At 37.3% G+C, this 24,703-nt stretch overlaps 8 protein-coding genes, 12 long non-coding RNA genes and 1 other non-coding gene across 21 annotated transcripts, besides 1 other annotated feature; 10 read left to right on the top strand and 11 right to left on the bottom strand.

Moving 5' to 3' along the window:
* Window positions 1-176: part of an LONG TERMINAL REPEAT that runs on past the window's edge.
* A 35-nt stretch (window positions 177-211) lies between these two features.
* SPOM_SPNCRNA.7527 lies at window positions 212-684 on the top strand. The gene has a single exon (NR_196863.1). It is a non-coding gene; the product is annotated as a non-coding RNA (long non-coding RNA).
* Window positions 685-922: 238 nt separating this feature from the next.
* Window positions 923-994, top strand: SPOM_SPCTRNAGLN.05. Its single transcript has one exon. It is a non-coding gene; the product is annotated as a tRNA-Gln (tRNA).
* Window positions 995-1,472: 478 nt separating this feature from the next.
* Window positions 1,473-4,429, top strand: ptc2 (serine/threonine protein phosphatase PP2C catalytic subunit Ptc2). Its single transcript, NM_001023347.3, has one exon. It carries the CDS (start codon window positions 1,549-1,551, stop codon window positions 2,659-2,661), a length of 1,113 nt encoding a protein of 370 aa, NP_588356.1. The 5' UTR covers window positions 1,473-1,548; the 3' UTR covers window positions 2,662-4,429.
* SPOM_SPNCRNA.586 lies at window positions 3,078-4,213 on the top strand. The gene has a single exon (NR_150958.1). It is a non-coding gene; the product is annotated as a non-coding RNA, probable 3'UTR of ptc2 (long non-coding RNA).
* SPOM_SPNCRNA.7528 lies at window positions 3,404-4,522 on the bottom strand. The gene has a single exon (NR_196864.1). It is a non-coding gene; the product is annotated as a non-coding RNA (long non-coding RNA).
* Window positions 4,523-4,707: 185 nt separating this feature from the next.
* Window positions 4,708-7,887, bottom strand: meu10 (GPI-anchored protein Meu10). Its single transcript, NM_001355939.2, has 2 exons — window positions 5,572-7,887; window positions 4,708-5,513 (listed from the first exon to the last, which is right to left on the bottom strand). The coding sequence occupies exon 1, from the start codon at window positions 7,520-7,522 to the stop codon at window positions 6,272-6,274; it is 1,251 nt and encodes a 416-aa protein (NP_001342757.1). The 5' UTR covers window positions 7,523-7,887; the 3' UTR covers window positions 4,708-5,513; window positions 5,572-6,271.
* Window positions 4,849-5,869, top strand: SPOM_SPNCRNA.1237. Its single transcript, NR_150100.1, has one exon. It is a non-coding gene; the product is annotated as a non-coding RNA (long non-coding RNA).
* SPOM_SPNCRNA.1238 lies at window positions 5,849-7,698 on the top strand. Its single transcript, NR_150101.1, has one exon. It is a non-coding gene; the product is annotated as a non-coding RNA (long non-coding RNA).
* Window positions 7,888-9,158: 1,271 nt separating the features above from the next.
* On the top strand, window positions 9,159-13,634 carry cbf12 (DNA-binding transcription factor, CBF1/Su(H)/LAG-1 family Cbf12). Its single transcript, NM_001023349.3, has one exon. It carries the CDS (start codon window positions 9,542-9,544, stop codon window positions 12,431-12,433), a length of 2,892 nt encoding a protein of 963 aa, NP_588358.1. The 5' UTR covers window positions 9,159-9,541; the 3' UTR covers window positions 12,434-13,634.
* SPOM_SPNCRNA.7529 lies at window positions 9,520-10,362 on the bottom strand. Its single transcript, NR_196865.1, has one exon. It is a non-coding gene; the product is annotated as a non-coding RNA (long non-coding RNA).
* SPOM_SPNCRNA.7530 lies at window positions 12,632-14,768 on the bottom strand. The gene has a single exon (NR_196866.1). It is a non-coding gene; the product is annotated as a non-coding RNA (long non-coding RNA).
* Window positions 13,940-15,453, top strand: aro2 (chorismate synthase). The gene has a single exon (NM_001023350.3). The coding sequence runs from the start codon at window positions 14,091-14,093 to the stop codon at window positions 15,276-15,278; it is 1,188 nt and encodes a 395-aa protein (NP_588359.2). The 5' UTR covers window positions 13,940-14,090; the 3' UTR covers window positions 15,279-15,453.
* A 14-nt stretch (window positions 15,454-15,467) lies between these two features.
* Window positions 15,468-16,522, bottom strand: SPOM_SPNCRNA.1239. The gene has a single exon (NR_150102.1). It is a non-coding gene; the product is annotated as a non-coding RNA (long non-coding RNA).
* Window positions 16,239-20,102, top strand: ssp1 (calcium/calmodulin-dependent (CaMKK) protein kinase Ssp1). Its single transcript, NM_001023351.3, has one exon. The coding sequence runs from the start codon at window positions 16,506-16,508 to the stop codon at window positions 18,462-18,464; it is 1,959 nt and encodes a 652-aa protein (NP_588360.1). The 5' UTR covers window positions 16,239-16,505; the 3' UTR covers window positions 18,465-20,102.
* On the bottom strand, window positions 16,464-16,990 carry SPOM_SPNCRNA.1240. Its single transcript, NR_150104.1, has one exon. It is a non-coding gene; the product is annotated as a non-coding RNA (long non-coding RNA).
* Window positions 18,784-20,101, bottom strand: set7 (histone lysine methyltransferase Set7). Its single transcript, NM_001023352.3, has 2 exons — window positions 19,832-20,101; window positions 18,784-19,518 (listed from the first exon to the last, which is right to left on the bottom strand). The coding sequence occupies exons 1-2, from the start codon at window positions 19,862-19,864 to the stop codon at window positions 19,108-19,110; spliced, it is 444 nt and encodes a 147-aa protein (NP_588361.1). The 5' UTR covers window positions 19,865-20,101; the 3' UTR covers window positions 18,784-19,107.
* A 44-nt stretch (window positions 20,103-20,146) lies between the features above and the next one.
* On the bottom strand, window positions 20,147-20,387 carry SPOM_SPNCRNA.7531. Its single transcript, NR_196867.1, has one exon. It is a non-coding gene; the product is annotated as a non-coding RNA (long non-coding RNA).
* Window positions 20,271-23,641, top strand: SPOM_SPCC297.05 (diacylglycerol-binding protein). The gene has a single exon (NM_001023353.3). It carries the CDS (start codon window positions 20,560-20,562, stop codon window positions 23,479-23,481), a length of 2,922 nt encoding a protein of 973 aa, NP_588362.1. The 5' UTR covers window positions 20,271-20,559; the 3' UTR covers window positions 23,482-23,641.
* Window positions 20,575-23,057, bottom strand: SPOM_SPNCRNA.7532. Its single transcript, NR_196868.1, has one exon. It is a non-coding gene; the product is annotated as a non-coding RNA (long non-coding RNA).
* On the bottom strand, window positions 23,185-23,431 carry SPOM_SPNCRNA.7533. The gene has a single exon (NR_196869.1). It is a non-coding gene; the product is annotated as a non-coding RNA (long non-coding RNA).
* Window positions 23,517-24,660, bottom strand: SPOM_SPCC297.06C (uncharacterized protein). Its single transcript, NM_001023354.3, has one exon. The coding sequence runs from the start codon at window positions 24,444-24,446 to the stop codon at window positions 23,754-23,756; it is 693 nt and encodes a 230-aa protein (NP_588363.2). The 5' UTR covers window positions 24,447-24,660; the 3' UTR covers window positions 23,517-23,753.
* Window positions 24,661-24,703: the final 43 nt, after the last annotated feature.

A 24,703-nucleotide genomic window follows, 5' to 3' on the forward strand; every position in this document is an offset into this window, starting at 1 on the left:
TTCAGTTGGAACTCTATTCATAATATTTCTAAATAGTTGTTATCATCGGGTATCTATGTATATAGACGGATAGTTACCCGTGATTATCAATAAACGGATCTTAGCTAGTATTCCAACATATGACATATAGTGATGCGCAACGTAGTGTATCATAGCGTAGTGTAGTATTGCTGACAAGAAATGAACGATAATGGATAAACACTCAATTTGCTATACCAATTTGCGAGCAGCTATTTTAGCATTCGTAAAAACGAACTTACACAGTGCGCGACCGAGAAAGACGTTGTAGGTTGTACAGTATATATCATTTCGGTACAAGGATGAATCCTTTATTTACAAGATATATATACATTCGAGGACTACCTGCGCACAGTCAGCAGTATGATTGAAATATTATAAAAATTTACTTGCGTTTCTTGTCTTTTAGGTGCATGTCGTAGGGCAAAATTCTCAGAGTATGATGACTGTTAGATTTATTGCTGCTATTGACAACAAAAACGTCACGATCGATTTAAAAATTAGTAAATCAGTAGTCAAAATACATGGTTTTTCTTATTGCTGCGTCAATCTATCATTCATTGATATTTATTAGCTACAGCTCATTTCTTTTTAAAAAATTTACCATATAGCGAATCGCGGGAAATGAACGTTTAACATTTTTAACGAAGTTAGCTTCTAATACATTAATTACGAAGAGCTTGTATAAACAGTTGACTAGTGTAAGCAGGTATATGAGCATTGTGAGCAAAGCCTTTTTGAATAAGATTATGTTTATTATTGTATTATTAATGTACCAAGTTGCATGGGGAAAAAGTCTACGACATTTTCATGAACATTCCATTCTCATTTCTCTACCTCTTGGATTATTATATTAACTTTTCATTTATGGTAAAGCAACATAATCTACGGCTTTACCGTACTCGGTTGTATGGTGTAGCGGTTAGCACGCGAGATTTTGATTCTCGAGATCTGGGTTCGACTCCCAGTACGACCTTTTTGCCAGAGCGAACAGTGAAAGGAAAGAAGCAAGAATTGCTTTTAGACCTGGGTTTGGATTACTTTTTTCGATATCGCCATAGCTTTATTATAAGTAAGGGCTCCTCGATGCGCTAGCAATTTCAAGGCATCGTTCATTAGTGTCTTTGTGAGGGTATATTAGCCGGAGCTGGAGCACATTGAAGCTTAACAGTATCAAAATTTATTTTTTATATTGTAAATCATTTCTACTAAATTATTTACCCACCCTTCATTTTCACGCTTTTCTACCCAACAACGATTTGGTTAATAACGTAAAGCGTACGAATTTGCAAAGCAACGCTTCCGTGGTGTACAGAAAATCGCTATTTTTTAACGAGACAACTTTAAAGCGTAATGCGATATAAAGTTTTTTTAAAGTATCCTTATATATTATTTAGCTAGCGTGGTTAAATTCCCTATTAATTTGCTCATACACTTTTTTTTGTTTCCTTTCCGTAACTTTACTAAACGCATCAACCGCAAATTACAGGTTTTTTAGCTGGGCTAACAAAGGTAATAGAAAATATACACATGGGCCAAACACTCTCAGAACCCGTACTCGACAAACATTCGAGTTCTGGCGGGGATCGATGGCTTCATTTTGGCGTTTCACACATGCAAGGATGGCGTATTTCGATGGAAGACGCGCATTGTGCGTTGCTAAACTTTACGGATTCCAATTCTTCTAATCCTCCGACAAGCTTCTTTGGGGTCTTTGATGGGCACGGAGGCGACAGAGTCGCCAAGTACTGCAGGCAGCACTTACCAGATATCATTAAAAGTCAGCCGTCTTTTTGGAAGGGTAACTATGATGAAGCTTTGAAATCTGGTTTTTTGGCTGCAGACAATGCGTTAATGCAAGATCGGGACATGCAGGAAGATCCTTCGGGATGCACAGCTACCACTGCCTTGATTGTCGACCATCAAGTAATATATTGTGCAAATGCTGGGGACTCGCGAACGGTCTTAGGTAGAAAGGGAACTGCGGAACCACTTTCTTTTGATCACAAACCAAACAACGACGTGGAAAAAGCTCGAATCACGGCTGCAGGGGGATTCATCGACTTTGGTCGAGTGAATGGTAGTTTGGCTCTTTCTCGTGCCATTGGAGACTTTGAGTACAAGAAAGACAGTTCCTTACCTCCAGAAAAACAGATCGTTACAGCTTTTCCTGATGTCGTTATTCATAACATAGATCCAGATGATGAATTTTTAATTCTGGCCTGTGATGGAATTTGGGATTGCAAGAGCTCTCAACAAGTCGTGGAGTTTGTAAGAAGAGGCATTGTTGCGCGGCAGTCTTTGGAAGTAATTTGTGAAAATCTTATGGACCGTTGTATTGCTAGTAACAGCGAGTCCTGCGGTATCGGATGTGACAACATGACTATTTGCATTGTTGCCTTTTTGCATGGTCGTGGTCTTGAGGATTGGTATAATTGGATTACACAGCGCGTCAACTCGGGAGAAGGTCCTTGCGCACCTCCATCTTATGCTGAGTTGCGAGGACCTAACACTATAGCGGATGCAAGAAATCTGCAGTTGGAATATGATCATATAGCTAGCCATGAGTATGGAAGCGGTGATACATACGATAGCGATTCAGATGATGAAACCATTGCCTACGATCGCTATTACCTTCATTAAGTTATTTTCATTGCTTTTTTTTTTAAAGCAATGAAGGGTTTGTTTGTTTGTTTGTTTTCGTATAACATCCTATCTCAGCAAGTTATAACAGGATTTCTCTTCTTTTTTTAATTTTTCATTACTTTCTTTCCTTCCTTCCTTCCTTTTTCCTAAGTTTTTCCAGGCTTTCTGCGATCGTTTTAATAATAGTTTCCTCTTTATTCGGGAAAAATATGCCAATTCATACTACTTTAAAAAACTCCTATCCCTTCCTCTTTCTTTGCAAAACTACTGACACTTTCAACAAAAAAAAATTCTTTACATATTATCGTTAAAGTTAGTATGTCAACAAAAGGTCTGTTTTTCGAATCTGTCTTTTTCGGTTTCTATCTTTATTGTTGGTAGTTTGTATCATTTCTTTGTCAAACAGGCAATATAAAATGTTTCACTGCTTTAGTTTTTGTTCCGTTCAGGAACTAAGCAAAGCCATCCTTTAATCAGTTTTAATGCTGGTGTTCAGCATTATTAACCTTTTACGCAATTTCCACTCAACACCGTTTAGCACTCCGATGTTTGTATTATTATTCCGCTCATCTAGTGTATAATGGAAAACGGTATTCCCACTAACCAACTGAAGCATTCCTTTTCTTAAGGAAAAATATATTGGTGGGTTACAGACCCAAGGACAATATATAAAAAAAAGTATTTATTGTATTTGAGAGGAGACTTTGGAACTAATAGATTTGATATCTTTATGGGTGATGTTAACTAATTTATTTATTATTTAGTATATTTGTGAGCAGTTTAGTTTTTGTACGATGTCAGGAAGCAAGGGGTTTTTTTTTAGCATGGCGTACTTTATAAATCTTCTTTTGAGCTTGATTTAATTTGTCGTCTTATCAAATTAAGCATATATTTCGTTTATCCCGTTTGACAACTGTGATCGCTTGTAGTCATTATCGCTAATTTGGTGCGAATATGTACAGGGTATTTTGTAGACGGATGACCTTGGTTAATGAAGACGTTCGTTTACGTTTTCCCCTTTACTGTCTCTATCTATCGCTTAGCTTGAAAACGTTGTTTAGCAAGTGAATGTACGGATGATGAAAACCTTTAATAACCATTAAAGCTTTCGTGTGGATCCGGAGACATTTTAATGAATACTGCGACAGAGTTTGTTTTGTTTTTGTTGACAAAAAACGGGCGATCCCAATTTTTAACAAGTTCACGGTAGGATAGATGGAGAGGGTAAATAGACGTGTACGGCTAGATATCAACTACGTGATGAAGCTGTAATTCCTGTCTAAAGGATTTAGCAAATCGCTGTTTTTTTTTAGAGAGAGAGTGGCATTCACTGTTGAGAGTGATGAACTTTTTTAAAAAAGGATGGAAAACGAAAAACCCATTGTTTCGTGGTTTTGTTATATTAAACCGTTCCGTTCTAAGCTTTAAAAAACCAATTTTACCAAACTATTAATCATACGTCCGCTGGAAAACGACGCGATCGCTAAATAAATATTTATGTGAAGAGGATTGGTATCAAGGAAAGTTTAATAAATTCCTTACCTATAAAAAAATAATGGATCGTATGCTATGAAGTGTAATTATTTACTTATTGTGAATTCAGTCACACTTTGAGTTCCAATGTTTTGTAGGTGAAAATTTTGATGAAATCTGTTACGAATAAAGTATGTACGACCAAAATTTAATTTTCAAATCAATATTTTCCGTTTAGCAATAAATCCATTTACCTACCTTTTTGTGAGTCTCTTAGACAACAACATGCTTAAACAACCTCTTAACTTGCATTGCTCTATTGGTAATGCTTAATCAAACTGTTATATCCCGTGTGTACCAAAAATTAAATCGAACGCAAAACTAACACTATAATAACATTTAACATTTCTAATCGTAGCTATAATTAAAATCATTGCTCTACAATCATTTTTAAGTTTTAAAACATATTGTCTGAATATACTGGTATTTTTGGTATGTTATTCTAACATTATTTTTCCAAATTATTATTATTATTATTAATTTTTTTTTAAATTATTTTTCCAAAAAACTGTTAATCACTATACAGAATCTATGAAGCTTTTATTTACACCTGTTAAATGGTTTAGATCCATCCTTCATTAATTCATAAATACAGATAATTCGTAGCAAACTCATTTCAAATTATTCATCTCTGCTTTGGGCAATTCACAAGTTTGTTACCCTTAAACAAAGCAAAAGCCAAAAAGCATCATCTTTACGAAGTATCAGAAACTGGAAAGGCAAATTGCATTTTCTTTCATCACAACACTCCTTGTATGTTCACAAAAACTATTGCTTCAATGAAACACATTCTCATTCATAATGAATGATGCTCTCTTATCATTGTTGTTCTATCATTAATTTTTTTATTTTATTTATTTTTTTTTAATCAAGCAGTAAGTTTATCATATTTGCAACTTCAAATGTTTGATCCAAACCGTCCAAAAATTAACAAAAGGACAAATTACGTCAAATCAGTAAGTAGTAGGATCGTTTAGTTATGATCATTGGAAATTGTTTCAGTGATCGGCTCGGTTGCAAGTCGTTTAAACTTGACAACCAAATATGAAACATTTGTGATTGCCAAATTCATCTTTCGTTGAGAAGTCATCCTTTCTCTCTTTCTTTTCCATACTTCATATACACTCTCTACTACTTAACAAGGTTCGACCAACTTTGTTTCAAGAAATTTTGCCTTCCTCCGCATTCGCGTAAAAATTTCATCCACTTTCCTTACCTTCCTTCTATCCGATTGCAATTTTTTACAGGCACGAGTGCCTCGGATGGATAAGGCTTGAAACACCCGAGGCAACACAAAGAAAAATATTTTTTGCATTCTGAATACCACTAATTGTTAGTTGACTAAACAAACGACGAAAGGCATGCTTGACTCACTCATGTAATTTCACATTCCTTGGTTTATATATTAATTCATTTGGATGCCTGTCAGATAAATTGTTCAGCTCTCGTACTTCCGTTTTTATCCCACTTAAATCATATGTTTCATGGCATAAAATTAGTACCATCTACGCGCGGGTTTAACTGTTAGTAAAAAATTGCCTTTTACTCTACAACAAGACAAACAAATGATTCATCTAGAAAAGTAGCGTGCTGTTATCGATAGACAAACATAATAACTGGTAGTTTTGTGATAGTAAGAATAATGATGAATATTTTTGTTTTAAAAATAAGAAGCCAATAGAACCTGGAGTCACTAAAAATACTTTTTTTTTTTCATTCTCCTAACCGTACTAAAAAATAAATAAATAAACCGAGGAAAAGCCAACCATTGGTAAGAAAAAGTGTTCACTATCCATACTCACAACAAAACAACTGAAAACCGGTTTCTCGTCATTTCACTGTGTCCATTAAGGAACAGCAAATAGTAAAGTGATCCAAAATGAAGCAACGAAACTTATCGCCGTTTTTTTTTGTAATCCTTGTTGGTTGAAAATCTTCCTTCTAATTATTTTGAAAGCATTTATTTACTTTTTAAATAGAAACAGGTTAATCATAGACGGCATGGCTTTGAAGGGTAGATTTCGATCTTGCAAATGAACTTGCGTTTACATTGTCAACTTTGTCTCTCTTGGCTTTAAAGCAAGTGCGCAAAGCCACTTACTAAGACAAGGAAAAAGGTAACAAGACGGAAAGGTCGGCTATCTACCTTAGCGGCACCACTTTGTTTGACCGGTGATGTACTGTTCTTAGAGCCTTTAATTGTTCCATTTCCTAACAGTTCATCAAAATCGTCATCATCGAAAGAAGACTCCTTGCTTTGTCTGGGATTGTCAACCGATCCTCGGCAAACAAACGATTTGCCCTTGATGATCCCGTCGCTCTGGCGGAAGGGACAAGTAAAGTCGCTCGATGTAGTTTGTATGTTCAAACCTCCTTTAACATCTCGTAACTTGGGAAGTTCAACGCTGCTAAAGTTACCGGTAAAGTCGATGGATCCTGCTACGGTCTTCAATTTATCATATCCTTTGATTTGTGCCAATGCTGCACTGTTGGCAATCATAAAAGTACCTCCAATGCTCTCAAGTTGCTTGAAATTTAGCGAAGTCAATTCCTGATTGCCTATAAAGAAAAGAGACTGTCCAATTCGTGTAATGTTTGGGCATGATATATCCTGCAACGTGCTGTTGAGGAAGCCTAAAAATCCTTTGACCTCTTCTAAATTCGAAAGTTGTAAGTGAGCTACGCGTTGAATCGTCATGTCACCCACGGTTTTAAGTCTAGGAAGGGTAACACTGATCTCCCTGGCATTGTAAGAGACGTAAAACTTCGACTCCACACTTTCCAAATAGGGCATATCAACTTCTCGCAAATAATTGTTGTTAACAATTACCATCGTATCCGTAGTATTCAAAGAAATACCTGCAAGTGTGGAGAGTTGGGTATCCTCGATGGTGAGCTTATGGGCCTTTTTGATCCCCTTATCGAATCGAATCCCTTGAAGATTTGGCAAGATACGCATCGTTAATTGGCCAACATTTGCCAGTTGAGGTGCGTAAACACTAGCGAGTCGTGTGAGTTTTTCAAACCGTAATTCTCCACCCACACTGGAAATGGATGTCAGGGCTACCGATGCAAGGTAGTTGTTATTACGAATGATGAGATCACCGGTAATGGTCTCTATTCTATTGAAATTCAAAGAAGTAGCTGAGCTAGTGTTCATGATGATAGAGCCATTCACAACCTGACAGTTGCTTAAAACGTCCAAGTCATTCTGTGTCTCAATAATGTACTCGGGGGCACCACAAACCGCTGGGGTTGCACCAGCGATCACTACGCTCCACGCAGTGAAACTGGTAAACAAATAAAAGCGTGAAGACAAGCGCATTTTATGATAAATGAAGAATGAATATAAAGGAGGGAAAAGTTGTTAGGGATAATAAAAGCAATAAAATCTATCAAGTACGACCAAAATTTTTGTCGTAGCAGGAAGGGATTGGAAATGAAATTATGAATACTGAAGAATGAATTCGGGTCTTTGTAGGGTTTGGAAATGATGAACCTTTAATTGTTTATGATTTCCTTGTTGATTAAAGTTTGGACAAGAAAAAGTGCCTTAAACGAATGCTAATATAACAAAAGTTTATGTATATATATGCTGGGTAAGAAAAGAGGACAGAGCGAAGTCTTTCTTCGTAATGGATTATTTATACGATTTTTGTTAAAAGGAATAAAAATGTAGCGGTTATTTCCAGGTAGTTTACTCACTGGCATGCCCTTTTATAGATTTCGAAACCGCCCAACTCATCTTAATATGGTAAAAGTTACTCAGGTTTATACACCCCAATTACTAAAAACATCTTAAGTAATAAGTTGAATGTATGTTAATGGACTATATGCGGTTCACACATTCGTTAATTCATTTATAAATACGGCCTTGAGCCTGCACCACACCTACCATCAACAACAACTTTCAACAATAACAAACACAAATGAACAGCGAAAAATAACGAGAGTAAATACCAAGAAAGTAATCAACGCAACTCTTTAAAATTTTTTTTTTTCATAATGTAAACAAACCTACTTGGTATAATTGTTTACTTATTTATTTACTTTGCAATGTTAGTAAACAATGTCAGCAACGTCATGCGATCGACTTTTTCATTGTTTTTCTCTACACGAGGTAACATTATCCCATTGAGGGGTATAGCGTCCGTTGCGGAGGAAAGTTGATCATAAGTGACCCACGGATTGTCTCTATTTTACAATGCTCAACTTGACTGGTTGAATGTTGAGAGTGTTTACTTCGTTGATTACCAACATTTGCTATGTCAACGTAAAACTGCACAAGTTGAACATAACTGGAAAAACTTACTTTGGATTATTATAACTGACTAATCAATAGGACTCATCCGTTGGATCTAGGATTCGCTGCAAATCCTCATCATACATTATTTTGATTCCCGAAAACTGCTTGCTTTAAATTTTTTAAAATCTTAAACCTTTTTTTTAACCTTTTCATTTAAAACATTTTTATCTCCTTCGCAAGCTCAAAAGTCGAGAATTGGCATCGTTGAGGTGTCAACCGACAACGGACCTAAAAAGGCGCCGACAAGCAAAAAAATTTGTACGTAATTGCTATCAGGAATTTAAGAAGCGGCAAAACTTCATCTGCTTAATATTCAAAGTGAGTCTCGAATGTCACCAACGGAAGCCAAATCTTCGGTCTTGCTAAGAGGCTTACCTATCCTATCGTGCATTTTATTTTTTCAATTTACCATCCTGGGAATACTAAGTGGACGTGCGTGGTTGGTATGAAAACATTCTGCACCATTTGGACATCCAACAGTTAAAATTTTGCGAAGTCACAGTTGTTGGCCGTTCTATTTTCAGTGGTATTCCCGTTAATATCACACTCAATTCGTGCTATAGGCAAAATCGGAAAAACCAAAGTACATGTTGTTTAACGATTTTTCGGTAACGTCGTAAGGCTGTATATCCAAGTAATACCGGATTAACATTTTACTTCTCCGAATTAGGGAATCATGTAAATAATAAAAAGAAAAAAAAGGAAGATTAGGACTGCTACAAAAATTAATGAATTGACTTAAGAAATTTGGTTCCTGACTTTGTACGAAAACACAACACTTTTGTAACAACCTTTACGCTAGCTAAATAGTTTACTTTTTACCCTTGATAGGTCATCCTGTTCGTTGCAATTAATGTTGAGGGAAAGTTAAGTGATCTCAGCTCATCAAATACCAGACATTGCGCGTACATGAACTTTTAAACTTAACGTCCACGGATCTCTTAAATTCAGCTGTAGAGGTGAAAGGCTTGTTTTAAAAGTTTTAAAATTTCCAAACGGATATAATAGATTGCATCCTTTTCACCTTCGTCAAATTCTATGTCCCCAAACGTTCAGAAACGTCCTTCTTCCGAAGATATTAAAACACAGGAGTTTTATGATTCAACTAGGAACATAAGAAGAGTCGCTACAGCAATAGGATCCATCAATGCTAATTTAGAGTCTCCACAATTGTATTCACTCGCCAAATCCACCTCTTTACAGGAACCCGTTCGCATCTATGGAGACTCGGTTTCACCCGCCATCAGTAGCTCCAAGGCCCACTCCACGTCTTCAGTGAGTCCGTATTACTCGGAAAAAAACGAATCTCAAGCGTTGAACGCAGATGGCACAGCATTTGCTAATCCTTCATTTCATTCTTTTGGTCTACCTCAGGAGGACTCACAGGATAACACCCAAACCTATTCCACACCTTATACAACGATGAATCCTTCCAATGAGATGCATCCTTATCCGCCAGCAACTTTTGAAAACAATTACTCTGTCCTTCCTGACCATTCCTCTCAACCCAATGCGTATTCCTTTACCGGCTCAAATATTCTCCCTACTCAGTCCCCATCTTTAAACCAAATGCAAGATTATCAAAATCTACAACAAAATGGTTCCTCTAATACCACTATTCCGTCATTCTCTTCTCAGCATGACCTTTCGCAAGGCCTAACTCATCAACCCGTCCCAAATCATGATGAATATGCATTCTCTTATCCTTATGAGTTACAACGGAAACCTCTGATTCCTGCTCATCCGGTCCCCTCTTTTCGACCTACCTCTGCATTAAAGGTCAACATGAACAGCAATGTTCCATCGTCTGATTCTGTTCGTAATTCTTCTCCAAATCAATATTATGCCTCAACTTCCAAGCAGAGCATCCCCTCTCAATCTCAAAATTTACAACCACCACAAAAAGCTTCTGTACTGGGAACAGTCAATAATTACCGTCAGTATCAAAATTCTTTTATTTCTTTAAACGATTATCAGGCTGCTCAAAGCAACATCTCTTCTCCGTCCTCAAGGTTTCCTACTCCTTATTCTCCGAGTGTTCCATTTGGCACTTACCAGGAGAAGGAAAAAAGTTATTCGCAAGATCATGCAGAACTTTCATACTATCAGCAGTCTCCTTCAATGATGCCTCCTTATGATAGATCATCTGTTTATTTTCAACAACCCCTGTCCAGAACCGATGTGCCAAATCAATCGTTTCAACAATATCCTACTACCGTCGACGGAGGATCCATGATTCCCAATCTTTATCCCACATCGGCAGAGCAGATGGGCTTGTATCCTCAAGACTCCCAAAACAAAGATACTTATCCAAAGTCTTTAGTTAATAGACCTTCATCGGCCGTATGCGAGCCAGCTAGAAATGATTCTATCCCTATGATGGTCTATTCCCAGCCCGTCACCATTGAACAACGGATTCAGTATGTTTTGTCAAATTGCCATTGTTTAAGCGCCTTTTATTTGTGTATGCCATCCCTTTGCCAAAAATCTTATGGAACGGAAAGACGATATCTTTGTCCGCCCATTGTGCTATACCTTTTAGGGACTACATGGCTTAATAATGTTACAGACAATTTGAAAATCTCTGCTCAAACTTTGGAAGACAAAGACAATCCAAAGTTTGCAAAAAACATATTTTACTATAATGCAGATGGTGCTTTAATCAGTCCTGAAACTGATATTGCAAAATCTACCTATCAGCTTACAAATTATAATGAAAACACTAATTTTGACTCATTCCCTGTCTGGGGTAATGCTCTATTAAAAACTATTTATTATACTGGCCAAGGTAAAAATGATGGTTTTGGCCGGTCCACATTTTTACAACTTTCGGTTCAATCAAAAACCAAGTATTTCAAACTTGAAAATTTAAGACTAGGGGTTATTTCTAAACCAAGTCAGAAACGTGCACTGATGAAAGTGTCTGACATGAGCATACGCCATGGTGATTGCGTTTGTTTATTCAACAGATACCGGGCTCAGCATAACAATGCATTATTCCTAGGTACCAGCAATGTTCAAAGAGCGATATCAAAAGTTTCCCTTAACATGAAATACAATTCGAATTATTTCCCTACCACCGACGCCCCTAACGATGCTGAAAACGAAGGTGCCGGCCTGGCTATGGCAAACAATTTATGGGAACCTTTTTATATTTTTTCTGTCGATGAACTTAACAAAGGAAACAATTCCAATCCAAGTGACTCAAGAAGCAAAGTGTTGTGCTCCAATATGGTTATCATTTTAGTAAGCAAAATAACCGGTGTGCAATCGCCGCCCTTGATATTAAAGAAGCACGATAATTGGAAGGTATCGCTTTCTTCGAGGGCCCCAAGTGAAGCCATTAATTGTCTTTCCAAACTAGCCTTTCAATGTCACGAAACCAAGCGTTTCCTGTATATAGATGAAAAACAATCTAGTGAAATCAGTTTCACTTCAGGTGAATTAGAATACTCAGATCCCAATGATCCCACGAAAGCCACTCATTCTGTTCTTCCTTGGTCAGCCATGTGGTCAATTATTTCCACGCAATCTGTTCGAACGATGTTTTATAACGAACCAATTCACCAAAACGCATTTCACGTAGTTCCTAGTATGCCGTTTGTGAAATTTATTCGACTTGATGAAAATTCAATGTTCCACATTTATGGCACTGGGTTTGCAAATGATGTGCAGATTTGGATGGCGTATACGCGGTGTGAAGTGAAGTCTATCAATGCATTCAAGCCTGATACGACGTTACCCCCAGACATTATTTCAGACTCCCGGTTCTCTTCACGAGTATATGCTTGTACTGCAAATTTAATCGAATTAATTTGCGAAATCCCGGTGTGTATGTTTGAACCAACAGTGGAATTATCTCCCATTTTATTATTTCAATACGAGACACTCTTTCATTCTGGATATAAGTGGCCTTTGGAAAGTCACTAAATTATTTGTCTTTACTACTTTTTTATTATTGAAAAGTTTTTGCAAGGGATTAGTATATTTATTTTTACTCTTTTTGTTTTTCTTTAAAAAATGGTTTTATTGTCAACTACACATATTTGCCATATCCTTTCGCACTACTGTGTTTATTTATTACTACAACTTTGTTTTCCCGAAATCTGATATTATTGTTACTATTATTTATATTATTGGTTTGCATAGTTGAAATTCGGACGGTTAGCTTTTTGCATAAAGGTTTGTTACTAATATTTCTATTCTATAATGGTTAATGTTGATGCGGAGGAACATCCTCGTCAGAAGCCTAATTCAAGTAAACATGGTTTTCGCCCTTGATTAACCGAAAGTATCTTTTTCGTAAAACGATGTTAGTGTTATGGAATGTCTCTACTCGGTCAGCAATTCTTTTTCTTAAAAGAGGAGATTTTGCTTGACACGTTATTTATTGTATAAGTTCTTATTCTTATTTAATTATTTGAGTGATAAACATTGCAACAGAGCACAAGAAATGAGCAACAACATAGCTTGGATTAATCAATCGATGAAAGCCGTGGAGGGGATTGATTTTAGTGGGTGTTGTACTTTTATATAGTATGCTCCTTTGTCATTGTTTATAACTTCTGGAAGGTCGGATTTCTATTCTTTTTATTAATTCTTAATTACTTAAAATATTTTTCATTTTTTTTATTTCCTGTTTATTTTCGAAAGCTTCTCTCAAGTTCTTTTGGCATTTAAGACGAGAGAAGCTATTTAATGTTTCTTTCTCTTACTCTTGTTTATTTATTATTTGAAAAAAAAAACACGTCCCGAGCTTTTGTGATATTCATTCATAATCTAAAGCTAAAGATGCTTCACCAATCCCTTCCGTCTTACTAAAGCATATGGATGGACACATATTTATGTTTAAATGTTTATACGCATATGTAATACCTCTTTGTTTATTGCATCGCGAAATGCCTGTTGTTCCGCAAAAATGAACCGAATTTGATTAGCATACCTTCGAACTTTATTATTTAATCAATCTTAATAAAAACCAAGGCGTTTAATACTTGAAATCGCCTTAGCTTACATTACAATATGTCTATGGTTTTACACCTGGTAAGATAAAACTTATAAAGTAGACCGGAGTCAGAAGATGTGATTGTTTACTTCGAGATACCATGCGCGCAATATAAGAACAGTTTATATAGCAATCCGTAAAGTAGAGTTGTCCGTATTATAAAAATAGAGATAGGATTATCGATGAAAAATCACGAGATTTGTGATTTCCCTTCCTAAACATTCCCGTTGATTCATAAACTGTAGCGATTAACGCAATCTAGCAAAAGTTCATAATCATAAACATAGCGCAAGGTAAAGGTATACAGGATAAATTGCAATAAATAGTAGATAAGGTAATTGAAATTGAAGTCTGTATGTGCAAGTAAAATTGTTGTGATACAACTCACAATCTTCACAGCACTAAAGCTGCGTTTCTTTGCGCTGCCAATTAGCTGTCTTTTGCCTAAACAAAAAAAAAAGGGATTGGTAAAACAGTCAACTAGATTTGTGGCATATCTTATTTAGTCGGCAGTAGGGTATTTTTTTAAGGAATTTGATATTGTCAGGGAGGTTTATTTTATCCAGATTTGTGTTGTAAAGTATGTCTTCCTTCGGCACTTTGTTTAAAGTTACTACATATGGCGAATCGCACTGCAAAAGTGTAGGATGCATCGTCGAGGGATGTCCTCCAGGAATGAATTTGACGGAAAGTGATGTTCAGGTTCAACTTACGCGTCGACGCCCTGGACAGTCTAATTTGACGACTCCTCGTAATGAAAAAGACAAAGTTCAAATTCAAAGCGGTACGGAGTTTGGCGTGACTCTGGGAACTCCGATTGGAATGCTGGTTCTAAACCAAGATCAGAAACCACACGATTATTCCGATATGGACAACTACCCTCGTCCTTCTCACGCTGATTATACCTACTTGGAGAAATACGGTGTCAAGGCATCTTCGGGTGGTGGTCGATCCAGTGCCCGTGAAACCATTGGACGAGTCGCGGCTGGTGCAATTGCTGAAAAGTATCTCTTAGAAGCTTATGGTGTCGAAATCGTTGCCTTTGTTTCCAGTGTAGGCAAAATAGCCATTCCATTGCACGAAACCGCTTCTTCCGCCATATTGGACCCAGAGGATGATACATTTGAATCTCCTATAACCGCTGAATATCTGAAATTCCTCAATAAAATTACGAGAGAGGAAGTCGATAAAACCACTGTTCGTTGTCCTCATGCTGCGACGGCCGCCAAGATGGCTGAACGTATTACTCGAGCTCGTGATAACCACGATTCCATCGGTGGTACTGTAACCTGTGTGATCCGTAATGTTCCCACCGGTCTTGGTGAACCATGTTTTGACAAACTTGAGGCCAAGCTTGCTCATGCCATGATGAGTATTCCTGCCACCAAGTCTTTTGAAATTGGCTCAGGCCGTGAAGGCTGCAAAGTTGCTGGATCCAAGCATAACGATCTTTTTTACCGAAATGCTGATACTGGCAAGCTTGGTACCTTGACCAATAACAGTGGAGGTGTCCAAGGTGGTATTTCCAATGGCGAAAACGTTTACTTCACCATTGGCTTTAAGTCTCCTGCTACCATCGGCGTAGAACAGTCAACTAGCCGTTACGATGGTAGTGACGGTGTTCTTGCTGCCAAGGGTCGTCATGATCCCTGTGTTGTTCCCCGTGCCATTCCCATCGTTGAAGCCATGGCTGCTCTTGTCGTTATGGATGCTGTCATGATTCAACAAAGTCGTATTGCCTCTCGAAACCTACTCCCCAATGCTCAATAAATTAAAAAAAGTTAAAAATAAGCTAGTTTGGGGGCAAGAATCTCACTTCAATTGAGTTAGCCTACTGGATTATCTTATTTTGATGCGCCAAAAAGAGAGGATTAGATATACCTTTTGTCTCTTAGATTACATATGTACATTTTTTTTGGAGGGTAAATTTAACACAAATTAAGGCATATTTAACAGATACTTGTCAATATAGTGTGTAAGATTATAAATGAATATTTTTAAAAAAAGTAAAAAATTTAATACACAAGAAAAACTAAAGAAGTGTTGCAAAGAGTATAAGACCTTCTCTTCAACTAGCAATTGATGTTTGTTTGTATGCAGATTTTTTTCATGTTTATTACACAGACACCTGCGGTACACAATCTAAATTGGTGACCAAATATAGCTTTTGCCATTCTCTTTTAATCTTGCCATTGATTTTTCTCTCATCTAAGTATTCATACTTACACACTGTGTATGCAATTATGATATATTATACCGGCAGTTTGGTCATGTTGCAAAAAATTTTTTTTGCTAATGCCGTTTATCGGCACATCGTCTATGCTTGTAGATGAAGTAAAGGATTATTATTATGTAAAAAAAAAAATCTTTGGATTTATGGGTTTTACTATCAACGTTTCCATACTTGTGAGAAAAAGTGGTAGTTGTTTTAAAGTAATATTTTGAATAATCGAAATTTGTTATAGAATATTTCTGATGTTCCACACATTTTACGTACCAAAAAACCTCTGTAAGAAAATAGTATTCTATTATGAAGCCTTCTTCTCAGGCGTACTTCTCGTTAGTCCCACCTATGATGAAATAGCAACCATCCCGTCTACTATCTGGAAAAGGAGGATTACGTATAGTAGTGTAATACGGAATAGTGAAAGGTACTTCGCAAAAATGATCATTCCAAAAGTGCTCATCGTCATCCCTCACCAGGTGTCGTGCTACGGTATAGATGTACCTAACCTTTTCCAACCACCAGTATAACGTAGGCTTGATTTTAAACAAGATATTAATCAATTTTGGAGATTGAGGACTACTAAAAATCTACAAGTCTTAAAGAAGAAATAAATTTCAGAGTCATTTAGCTTGGTAGCTTTACGACTATAGCCCCGCCGAAATACGAGTTGCCTAGTCCCCGATAGAGGAAAAGCTCGATTAGTAAATCCGGTAATTCATGTACTTATTGACTATTGAAGCTATTTAAGAGGACTCGAGGAACACTTCCTGATGGGATCAGTGAATAATGAAGAAAAAACTTTAATTGAGCCACAACGTCTTTTACGGAAAAATACTTGGCATCCAGAGGTAGACGATAGCGAAGTTCCTCCTTCTGTCTTTCCTGAATATCCCGTCCACAAGGCCATCCAGAAAACGTCCGATTCATTTCGTAAACGGAACTACAGCGCGGGAGATTATGTAATAGCCCCGTTGGGCGGAGAACGTGAAGGAAGTTCGTTAACTCACTCATGGACTTTTCAACCTGGTAAGCATAACCAGCGTCTTTATTCTGATAATTTTCAAGAGGCTCAGCGCCAGTGGAAGCGCCTGCAAGAATGGGGCGAGGTGAAGGAAACAAAAAAGATAAGAAAGCGGTTTGATCGGTTTTCGGGTCGTAAATACATTAACCACTATGAGATTATAAAAGAACTAGGACGTGGTATGCACGGTAAAGTCAAGCTTGGCCGTGATACCGTTACCCGCGAACTGTTGGCGATCAAGATCATCCCGAAGACGGAACGTCGTCCGAAACTGGGCCGAGCCAATGCTTCCAGTCAAAAGGAAAAAGTTCGTCGCGAAATTGCCATCTTAAAGAAATGTGTCCATCCTAATGTCGTCCGCTTGCGCGAGGTCATTGACGATCCATCCTCAACGAAGGTGTATCTTGTTTTAGAGTACATGAGTGGTGGGGAAGTGCCATGGACAGATTGTGACTCCCCCGTACTCTCGATTAGCGAGGCAAGACAATACTTTCGCGATGTTGTCTTGGGTCTAGAGTATTTACATTACCAAGGCATTATTCATCGAGATATTAAACCCGCCAACCTTCTCCTTAACTCTTCTAATTGTGTCAAAATATCTGATTTTGGTGTTTCGTACATTGCCAACGCTGGCCTGAATGAAGACAACGACGTTGAGCTTGCAAAAACTGTCGGCACTCCTGCTTTTTTCGCCCCTGAATTGTGCTGGACCGATTTGGATCGCCCAAGGCCTAAGATTTCTGAAGCAATAGACGTATGGGCTTTAGGCGTTACTTTGTTTTGCCTTTTGTTTGGTCGTTGTCCATTTAATGCTAGCATGGAGTATGAGCTTTTTGACAAAATCGTCAATGAGCGTCTGAACATCCCTTCTACACCCGACATTGGTGAAGAGGGTCGAGATTTGCTTAAAAGATTATTATGCAAAGATCCTGAACAACGTATAACACTTGTAGAAGTAAAACTTCACCCATGGACATTGGATGGCTTGAAGGATCCTGAAAAATGGTTGCAAAACACTGATCCCAGTACCGTCAGTCGTGTTGAGGTTTCTACAGACGAAGTTGCTTCTGCAATCAGCCTTGTGGGTCGTCTTCGCAGAAAACTTGGTAAGCTGTTTCGTTTCCGCCGTCCAAAAGCGCGAGTGTTTGATTCTTCCTCCTCTGTTCCTTCCGACTCTTCCATTTGTCGGCCTGAGAGCTCTGGTAATTCTTCAATTGGTTTATCCGCGTCCGAGTTGTCCGATTCTTTTAATCGGCTTGCGGTGAATGAGTCTCAGAAGGATCGTGAAAGAAAGCAAGTACATCCTGTCGAAATGGGTCGTAATAGTTCTGAGAAAAAGCCTAGATGTGACTTTGGCTGGGACTATGAGGCATTTCCCAATGACAATCAAGATGCTGATGATGCTTGCAGCTATAATACCGGCGACTCTATTCCACAAGTCTCCAAATCCATTAACGGTCATTTCGAAACGTATAGTCGCACGTCGATGGATACGGATGATGTAGCCTCTTTCGAATCTCCAAATGCGAAGCATGAGGAAAGTGGAATGCCTGTCGTTACTTTTCGTAATTATGAGAATTATGATGCTAATCCGTCCAATTTTCATCCAGTGGTTCCTGGTTTTGTATCATCACCTAACCTTCATTTAGCCGGGGGCTCTGACACACCTATCTACTGCATTGAGCATTCCTTCACACCAACTAATTGAGTGCTGTATGAACATTTCCCAATTTTATTCAATTGTTTTTTTTTTGCAATGTAGGTTGCATGTGTCTTTTAATTACTCATTTCTTATTCTTGGCTTTTTACCTAGTGTTCAATAACACTTTGTCATTCGTTTTCATCAAATCATGTCATTCGGACCTTTTAGATTTTTATTTGTCCTATATGTTTGCCCCATCTCAAGAGAAGCCTTTTTTTTTCCTTTTTCTAAATAAGACGCTTAGGTTCCAAGTCTTTTGGAAAAAAGGTGACTTTATTGATGATTCTTGCGCATTCCACTCGTTTTACTCGTTTATTTTAAAATGTTTTATTATCTAATGTGCCTTTTGTTTACCTCGTATATCGTGATTTTTTTTCCTATGAGCAAAAAAAATTTACTGATTAGACGTTGAAACTGGTTTTTTTGATGAATTCTTCTTATTCCTGGCATAGGAAATAAATATCATTTTATTATTTTTTTATGACCTAGTTTGTAATTTCTTCTATGTGCTGTTGTGATACAAATCTATTGAATATAGGTGAAGTGGGGCAACTTTTGTATGGTGTGATTTAGAAGACAGACAGCAATATTGCTACCATTTGAGAAATTTTATCTTCTAAAGCCTACAAATTGGACGTATGAAGAATTTTTATAAACTAATATTTTGTAAGGGAAAATCTTCATTTTCCTCGTTTGGACTTATTCGTGAAGCAGATGATGCTTCGTCTTCGAACCACAGATGATCTCCGTATGAAATACAGAGTTCCTCATTTGTTTTTATCTCTCGTAATGTGTAATATGAGATGTAGTTATTGCGATTGTCTTTTTTCCAATACACGTTTGGATGACGGTCGTGATTGAACATACTTCCAAGTCCTAGAGCTAATCCTTGTTTGCCTTCGCTCCAAACATATGTGTATTCGTTAAGAACTGTATACTGTCCATGTTGTTCATATTCTTCTTTGCTGAACATCAATACAGGACTAATCTCAATGCATGTTTGTGCTGGAATAGGCTCAAGAGCAAATACTCCTCGGCCTTTTCGTTCTGTATCACGAATCTAAAGCGTTAGTAAACTTATAATTAGACACAATCGTTCAGTCTGTCGACTGATTTTACTAAAGAAAAGAAAAGAATGTGAAATGTTTTCTTTTATATAAATGATTATGAATCATGCTGTGAATCGTTGATCCGTAACATTACCCTTTCGATTATACAACAACAACAATCTTCGACATTTGCTTTTTCTACTGTCTGACTCAACTCATAGCAAAATTCACACAAATAAATATAAATGAATCGAAACACAAAAAAGTTAATTTAAAGTGACTTTTAACTTTCTTCTATCTTCTAGCTATCCTACAATACCTTACCTCAAGCGGACTACGAATAACAGGAATCCGCATTACAAAATCAATTTGACAACTGTCTTAATGATCGGTGTGCTTCACTTCTTACACCTTTTGTGAATTACTTAATTTTAGATGTTTCGTGTCTTTATAGATGAGCCAGGGAGTTGATTTCTTTGGGCTCACGTTTGATGTCTTTCTTTTTTCATATATTAAATTAGTAATTTCTAATAGAAATAAACCAAACAAGGAACTTATTTCACATATACGAATGGCAAAAATAGTTAGTAAGTTAATAGGAAAAAATTTATTTTTCCCAAATAAGGCAGCTATAAGACTCCTTAAACCTATTGTGGTGATACTTCGGGTCATGGTACGTTGCTATATTCACTTTAGTAGATAAAAGGTTATAGTGCGCTATGTTTTTCTATCGAACATTTTGCTGCATAAACAGTCGCAAGTTACCGTTTTCCATTTAGTGTATGGAGGATGCTTTTTGAGGTATTGGCGATCTGTAGTTAAATTGGCATTTGAACAGGTTGGAAAGTGCGTAGGAATAGTTATACTGTTAGCGTTGAAGTGCCCAATTCCTTACGAAAAAAGTTTCGCACGATTTATGTGGAATCGATTTGTGGCATATTTAGTAAGTTTATTCTTCAAAAATATAATATAAGCTACAAAACAAGTTATCTTTTCCTTAATTATTGCATATGCGATTGCGATCATTTACGATGCTTTAAGTTGCGAGTGGAATGGAAAGTATCGCAGATCATTTCTTTCTCGCAGGTCTCTCTAACGGATTTGTGAGTGTATCCAATTCTCAATTTCGAGCAGATAGACTTGATGAAGACGCCATATCTGTTTCTAGTTCTATCATCCAAAACAATACAAGGAAGTCGCCATTAAAAAGAGTGTCAATCACTTCTGAGTCTTCTTTTTATAAAGAAAATACCTTTGCGCATCACAACACCACTGGATCCAATTCTGTGGGTCCAAAGAAGCCGTTTTTAGATTATCATCACTCAACATCTAACACACCGACCAAGAAAAAAAAGGATTCATTTGACCATGCCTCCGTTACGTCCTTACATCGTCGTAGCTTATCCTCTAATACTTCAACACCTCGAAAGTATCATTCCAGAAAGCCATACTCCGAGCCTTCTGTCATCGATAAAGAGCATTTACAAAACCGCGTTAGTATCGGTACTACGCATACCCAAAATGATTTGTATCAGTCTTATGTTGCATATCCTGATGCCCTGCCCTTATTCGCTGCTACCCATCCATTCGAGAGACGCTATCCTCCTTCTCTCCTCCATCAATTCCCTTCTTCCAAGGACATAAAAAATGAGACACCGACTATTGACCGTTGTGATTTCCCTAATTATGTTCCGATGTTTGCTTTTCCTAACGACATAACTATAAAAGAATCGGATGTTAGACCTGTATCAACCTACCACTCTTTTGCTTTGACCAGTGACAATAACAGCCACTTGTATGGGATTTGCGTGGTAGTTTGGGTTGCAATGCCTCAATCTATGCAAAATGACTTGGAAAAGGAATGTGAAGTTTGGAGAGCTAATAATACGACTGTGGAAGACCGTGAGGTTGCCGAGAAGCTTTTATCCAGTTTAGAAACGGAGCGATCAAAACTTTCTTCATTATTATTAAAAATGCAAGAAAAGGAACTTGAAGGGAGTGATTCCATCGATCCTATACTCTTGGAAAAGATTGATGTCTGTGAAGAAAACATTATTCTTTATACTGAACTTCTTCGTCCTATGCGCTATAAATTACCTAGATTTGTTCATGGACTGACAAATAACAGGACTTTATGGATACCCAATGCTTATGGATTATTGAGTAAGCATTCACATTTGCAGTCCTTTTGTCGGGATTGGCTTCGAATAGTATGCTCCTCTATTCAAGCTGAAGATCTCGATTTTATCCCTTCGTCAGATTTAAATTCCCTTAAATCACTAAACCTTCAATCGTTTGTAAAAAACATTTGCTGTGATGTTCCTTTGCCGCCGAAAGGACTTCTGCAGTTGCAAGTTAATGTCGGCCCATTAAATCTTTACGCATTTAGGAGTCCAGTCAATGAAATCCCAGGTTGGAATGATGTTGACTTATATCCGTTATTTCGTGCATTAAGTATCCCTAATATTCTTGTTCTTTTTGAGGCTGCTTTAATGGAAGCTAAAGTTATATTTTTGTCTGAAAACTTAGGAATGCTGGGATATGCATCACAAGCTTTACTACATTTGCTTTATCCTCTTACGTGGCAAGGGCTTTATATTCCTGTTTTACCCAGGCGTTTGATATCTTGTTTTGAAGCTCCTTGTTCGTACATTATTGGCACTCTATCGTACTTTTTTCATATGGACGACGTTCCTCTGGACAATATTCCGCTTGTTGTTTGTGACCTTGATAAAAATTCTGTATCTACGTTTGGGAAAATTGTTCGTCTTTCTCGCTCATTGCGATCTAAGTTACAGGCCCATCTGAAGCTTGCGGCGCCACTTCATGATAAATTTTATGTACCACATAGCCCTCCAAAGTACACAATGGAAACTTATCCAAATAATGTCCTTTCGTTGAGTACAGTTACATGTTTTCCTTTGAGAGAAAAGTTTTCTATCCCAGCACTTTTGTCTTTTAGAAGCTCCAATTTTTCCAAAAGGCCTTATGTACTCTCTCCTATCTTAAACGGTTTCCTTAAGCTTCAAGACAATCCTTCGAGTATTTATTTTGCGAAGCAAACTGACTCGCGCCAGTCATCAGCTTCAAAACTTTTATATGCGCGTTTACAGGCGCCTGAGCATGCTCGCAACTTTTCTTCTCCCCCTTTTACGAGACCTGCTTCTCCATCTTCTTCAAAGTTTCGGTTTTCTTCTTCTTCTTTCCAATCGACGATAAGAAGAAATTCCCTCACATCACCTTATTCGGTCCCTGAACTTCGTTCTTCTGAATCTAATCAAAATAAAGCTGGTTCTATTAACACCGGATCTGCTGTGAACCTTGTGAGTTCTAAGCCAGGAGAACAAAAAGTTCACATTATGTACAAAGAGGGGCATAAGCTGAGACGCATCTATAAAATGTTTCCCGCGGATAGCGCTGGCTCCATTTGCGCTGTCTCAGGATATGCATTGGGTGACGTCCATGTTCAATGCGATAATTGTGGGCTACGTGTTAATCTGGATTTCATAAAACATATATCAATGCCATGTGTTCCAGCATGTTTTAATAGTCAGCAGATATTAGTGACATTTTTAAAATTCTTTATAAAAATCTTAGGGTCATATCGGAATTATTTACGCAAACCTCATATGTCTCGTGAAAATTTTGGTATTTCTAAAGGAAGTGGTGGTCTTATAGGATCATTCGACTTCAATAAATTTACTCGGCAAGCTTCCAAAGTTCACGGGAGTTGGATTTCATCACTTTGTAGCTCACAGGCATTTGCAGAATTCATTGGCGATCGATGCGAGCTTGATCTAAATGATCCCCGAGTGGCACTGTTTGATCAGTTACTTCTTTGTGAACGCAATCATGGTAAACCAAGGCTTTTTGGAAAGGCCACCCCTTTTCTACGAGACAAGTCATTGGAAATCCAAAGAATTGAGGTTGCACCTATACCAGCTTCGTTGAAGAATGACAATGCTTTACACTAGGTTAGGTTATAGACGCACTATTTACGAATTATTAATGCTCAATAGACTTCTTTTTGGTTATAGTTAAAATATTTAATCGAACAACTCTAAAACGCTTTTCATTTTTTATACTTTGATTAAATTTGTGAATTTTTAATATAAAGTCATATACATCTTAAGTTGAGAGAAATTAAATACTCATTATGTTTGACTCATAGTTAAAAAGCTCTAATCATAATGAATAGTTGCACACTTCTTTGGTTTTATAAATGTCGGCGTAATTGCTAAAATGATCAACTAGAAAAACCTTGCAACCTAGCCTTGGCTAACTCTCGTAGCTTTTCAATTGTTTCTAACTCTTTTTTATTTCTTTCCTCAATTTTATTTCGAAGCTCTTGGTCGCGCTCAAGTCTTTCCATTTCTCGTTTTGAAGCCCTGAATTCTGACCGTTGTTTTTTTTGCTTCAATCGGGACTGAAATGAGTCCCGGTCTCCGTATAAGTCGGTTTCTTTCAAGTCTTCTTCATTGTCAGATGCTTCGCGATAATGCTTCAAAGCAGCTCGTTTTTCCTTCTTTTTCTGTTGCATAGCTTCTTTGCTTCCTGCTGGTTCTTTTGGAAGAATTTCATCCAACAATTCTGTCTCCCTTTTAGCTTGCGATTTAAAAGCTGATTTTCGGGATAGCTTTCTCAACTCGTTTAATTGCTCCTGCAATTCTCGTCGATCTTGTAAATTTTCCAAAGTTGGTCGACTTGGACCTACAAGACGAGCATAAGAGGGTTGAGATATTCTCTTTCCCAACGAATACCATTTACTTTTCATTTTTCCATCATTCCATCTTTTTACAAAGCGTCGCCAGAGGTCGTGTACAGAATCTTGATCACAAGTACCCAAATCGATCTGCTTCTCTTCCTTAACATATTCTTTAAATATTTCATTGAACATTTCTTTCTGAGTAATGTCTTTATAATTGATTTTCCCCTGCATATTCAATAAATATTTCGAACAAAATTGTACATGATTTTCTTGTAATTTTTCAAGTTCCTCAAACAAGTTAAACAAACGCGGAAATAAATAAAATTAAATTCAATAATACTTTACGTCGATCGGAGGTTCATATATTATGACTCTGGGTACAACATTTCAGATAGTGAAAAGCTCATGAGCTTGAAGTCGTACAAGGAAGAGTATGCCTAAAGTCAAATAGGAGTAAGCTTAATTAAATCAATAAATACAATGCCAAA

This window comes from Schizosaccharomyces pombe (genome assembly GCF_000002945.2).
Source record: "Schizosaccharomyces pombe strain 972h- genome assembly, chromosome: III".
Lineage (NCBI taxonomy): Eukaryota > Fungi > Ascomycota > Schizosaccharomycetes > Schizosaccharomycetales > Schizosaccharomycetaceae > Schizosaccharomyces > Schizosaccharomyces pombe.

Coding starts and splice junctions, on each gene's coding strand:
- SPOM_SPCC297.06C (NM_001023354.3), bottom strand. CDS start 24,446: ATGCAGGGGAAAATCAATTATAAAGACATTACTCAGAAAGAAATGTTC.
- ssp1 (NM_001023351.3), top strand. CDS start 16,506: ATGGGATCAGTGAATAATGAAGAAAAAACTTTAATTGAGCCACAACGT.
- set7 (NM_001023352.3), bottom strand. CDS start 19,864: ATGCGGATTCCTGTTATTCGTAGTCCGCTTGAG. Junction 19,519..19,831: donor TTATTCGTAGTCCGCTTGAG/GTAAGGTATTGT, acceptor CTAACGCTTTAG/ATTCGTGATACAGAACGAAA.
- meu10 (NM_001355939.2), bottom strand. CDS start 7,522: ATGCGCTTGTCTTCACGCTTTTATTTGTTTACCAGTTTCACTGCGTGG.
- cbf12 (NM_001023349.3), top strand. CDS start 9,542: ATGTCCCCAAACGTTCAGAAACGTCCTTCTTCCGAAGATATTAAAACA.
- aro2 (NM_001023350.3), top strand. CDS start 14,091: ATGTCTTCCTTCGGCACTTTGTTTAAAGTTACTACATATGGCGAATCG.
- ptc2 (NM_001023347.3), top strand. CDS start 1,549: ATGGGCCAAACACTCTCAGAACCCGTACTCGACAAACATTCGAGTTCT.
- SPOM_SPCC297.05 (NM_001023353.3), top strand. CDS start 20,560: ATGGAAAGTATCGCAGATCATTTCTTTCTCGCAGGTCTCTCTAACGGA.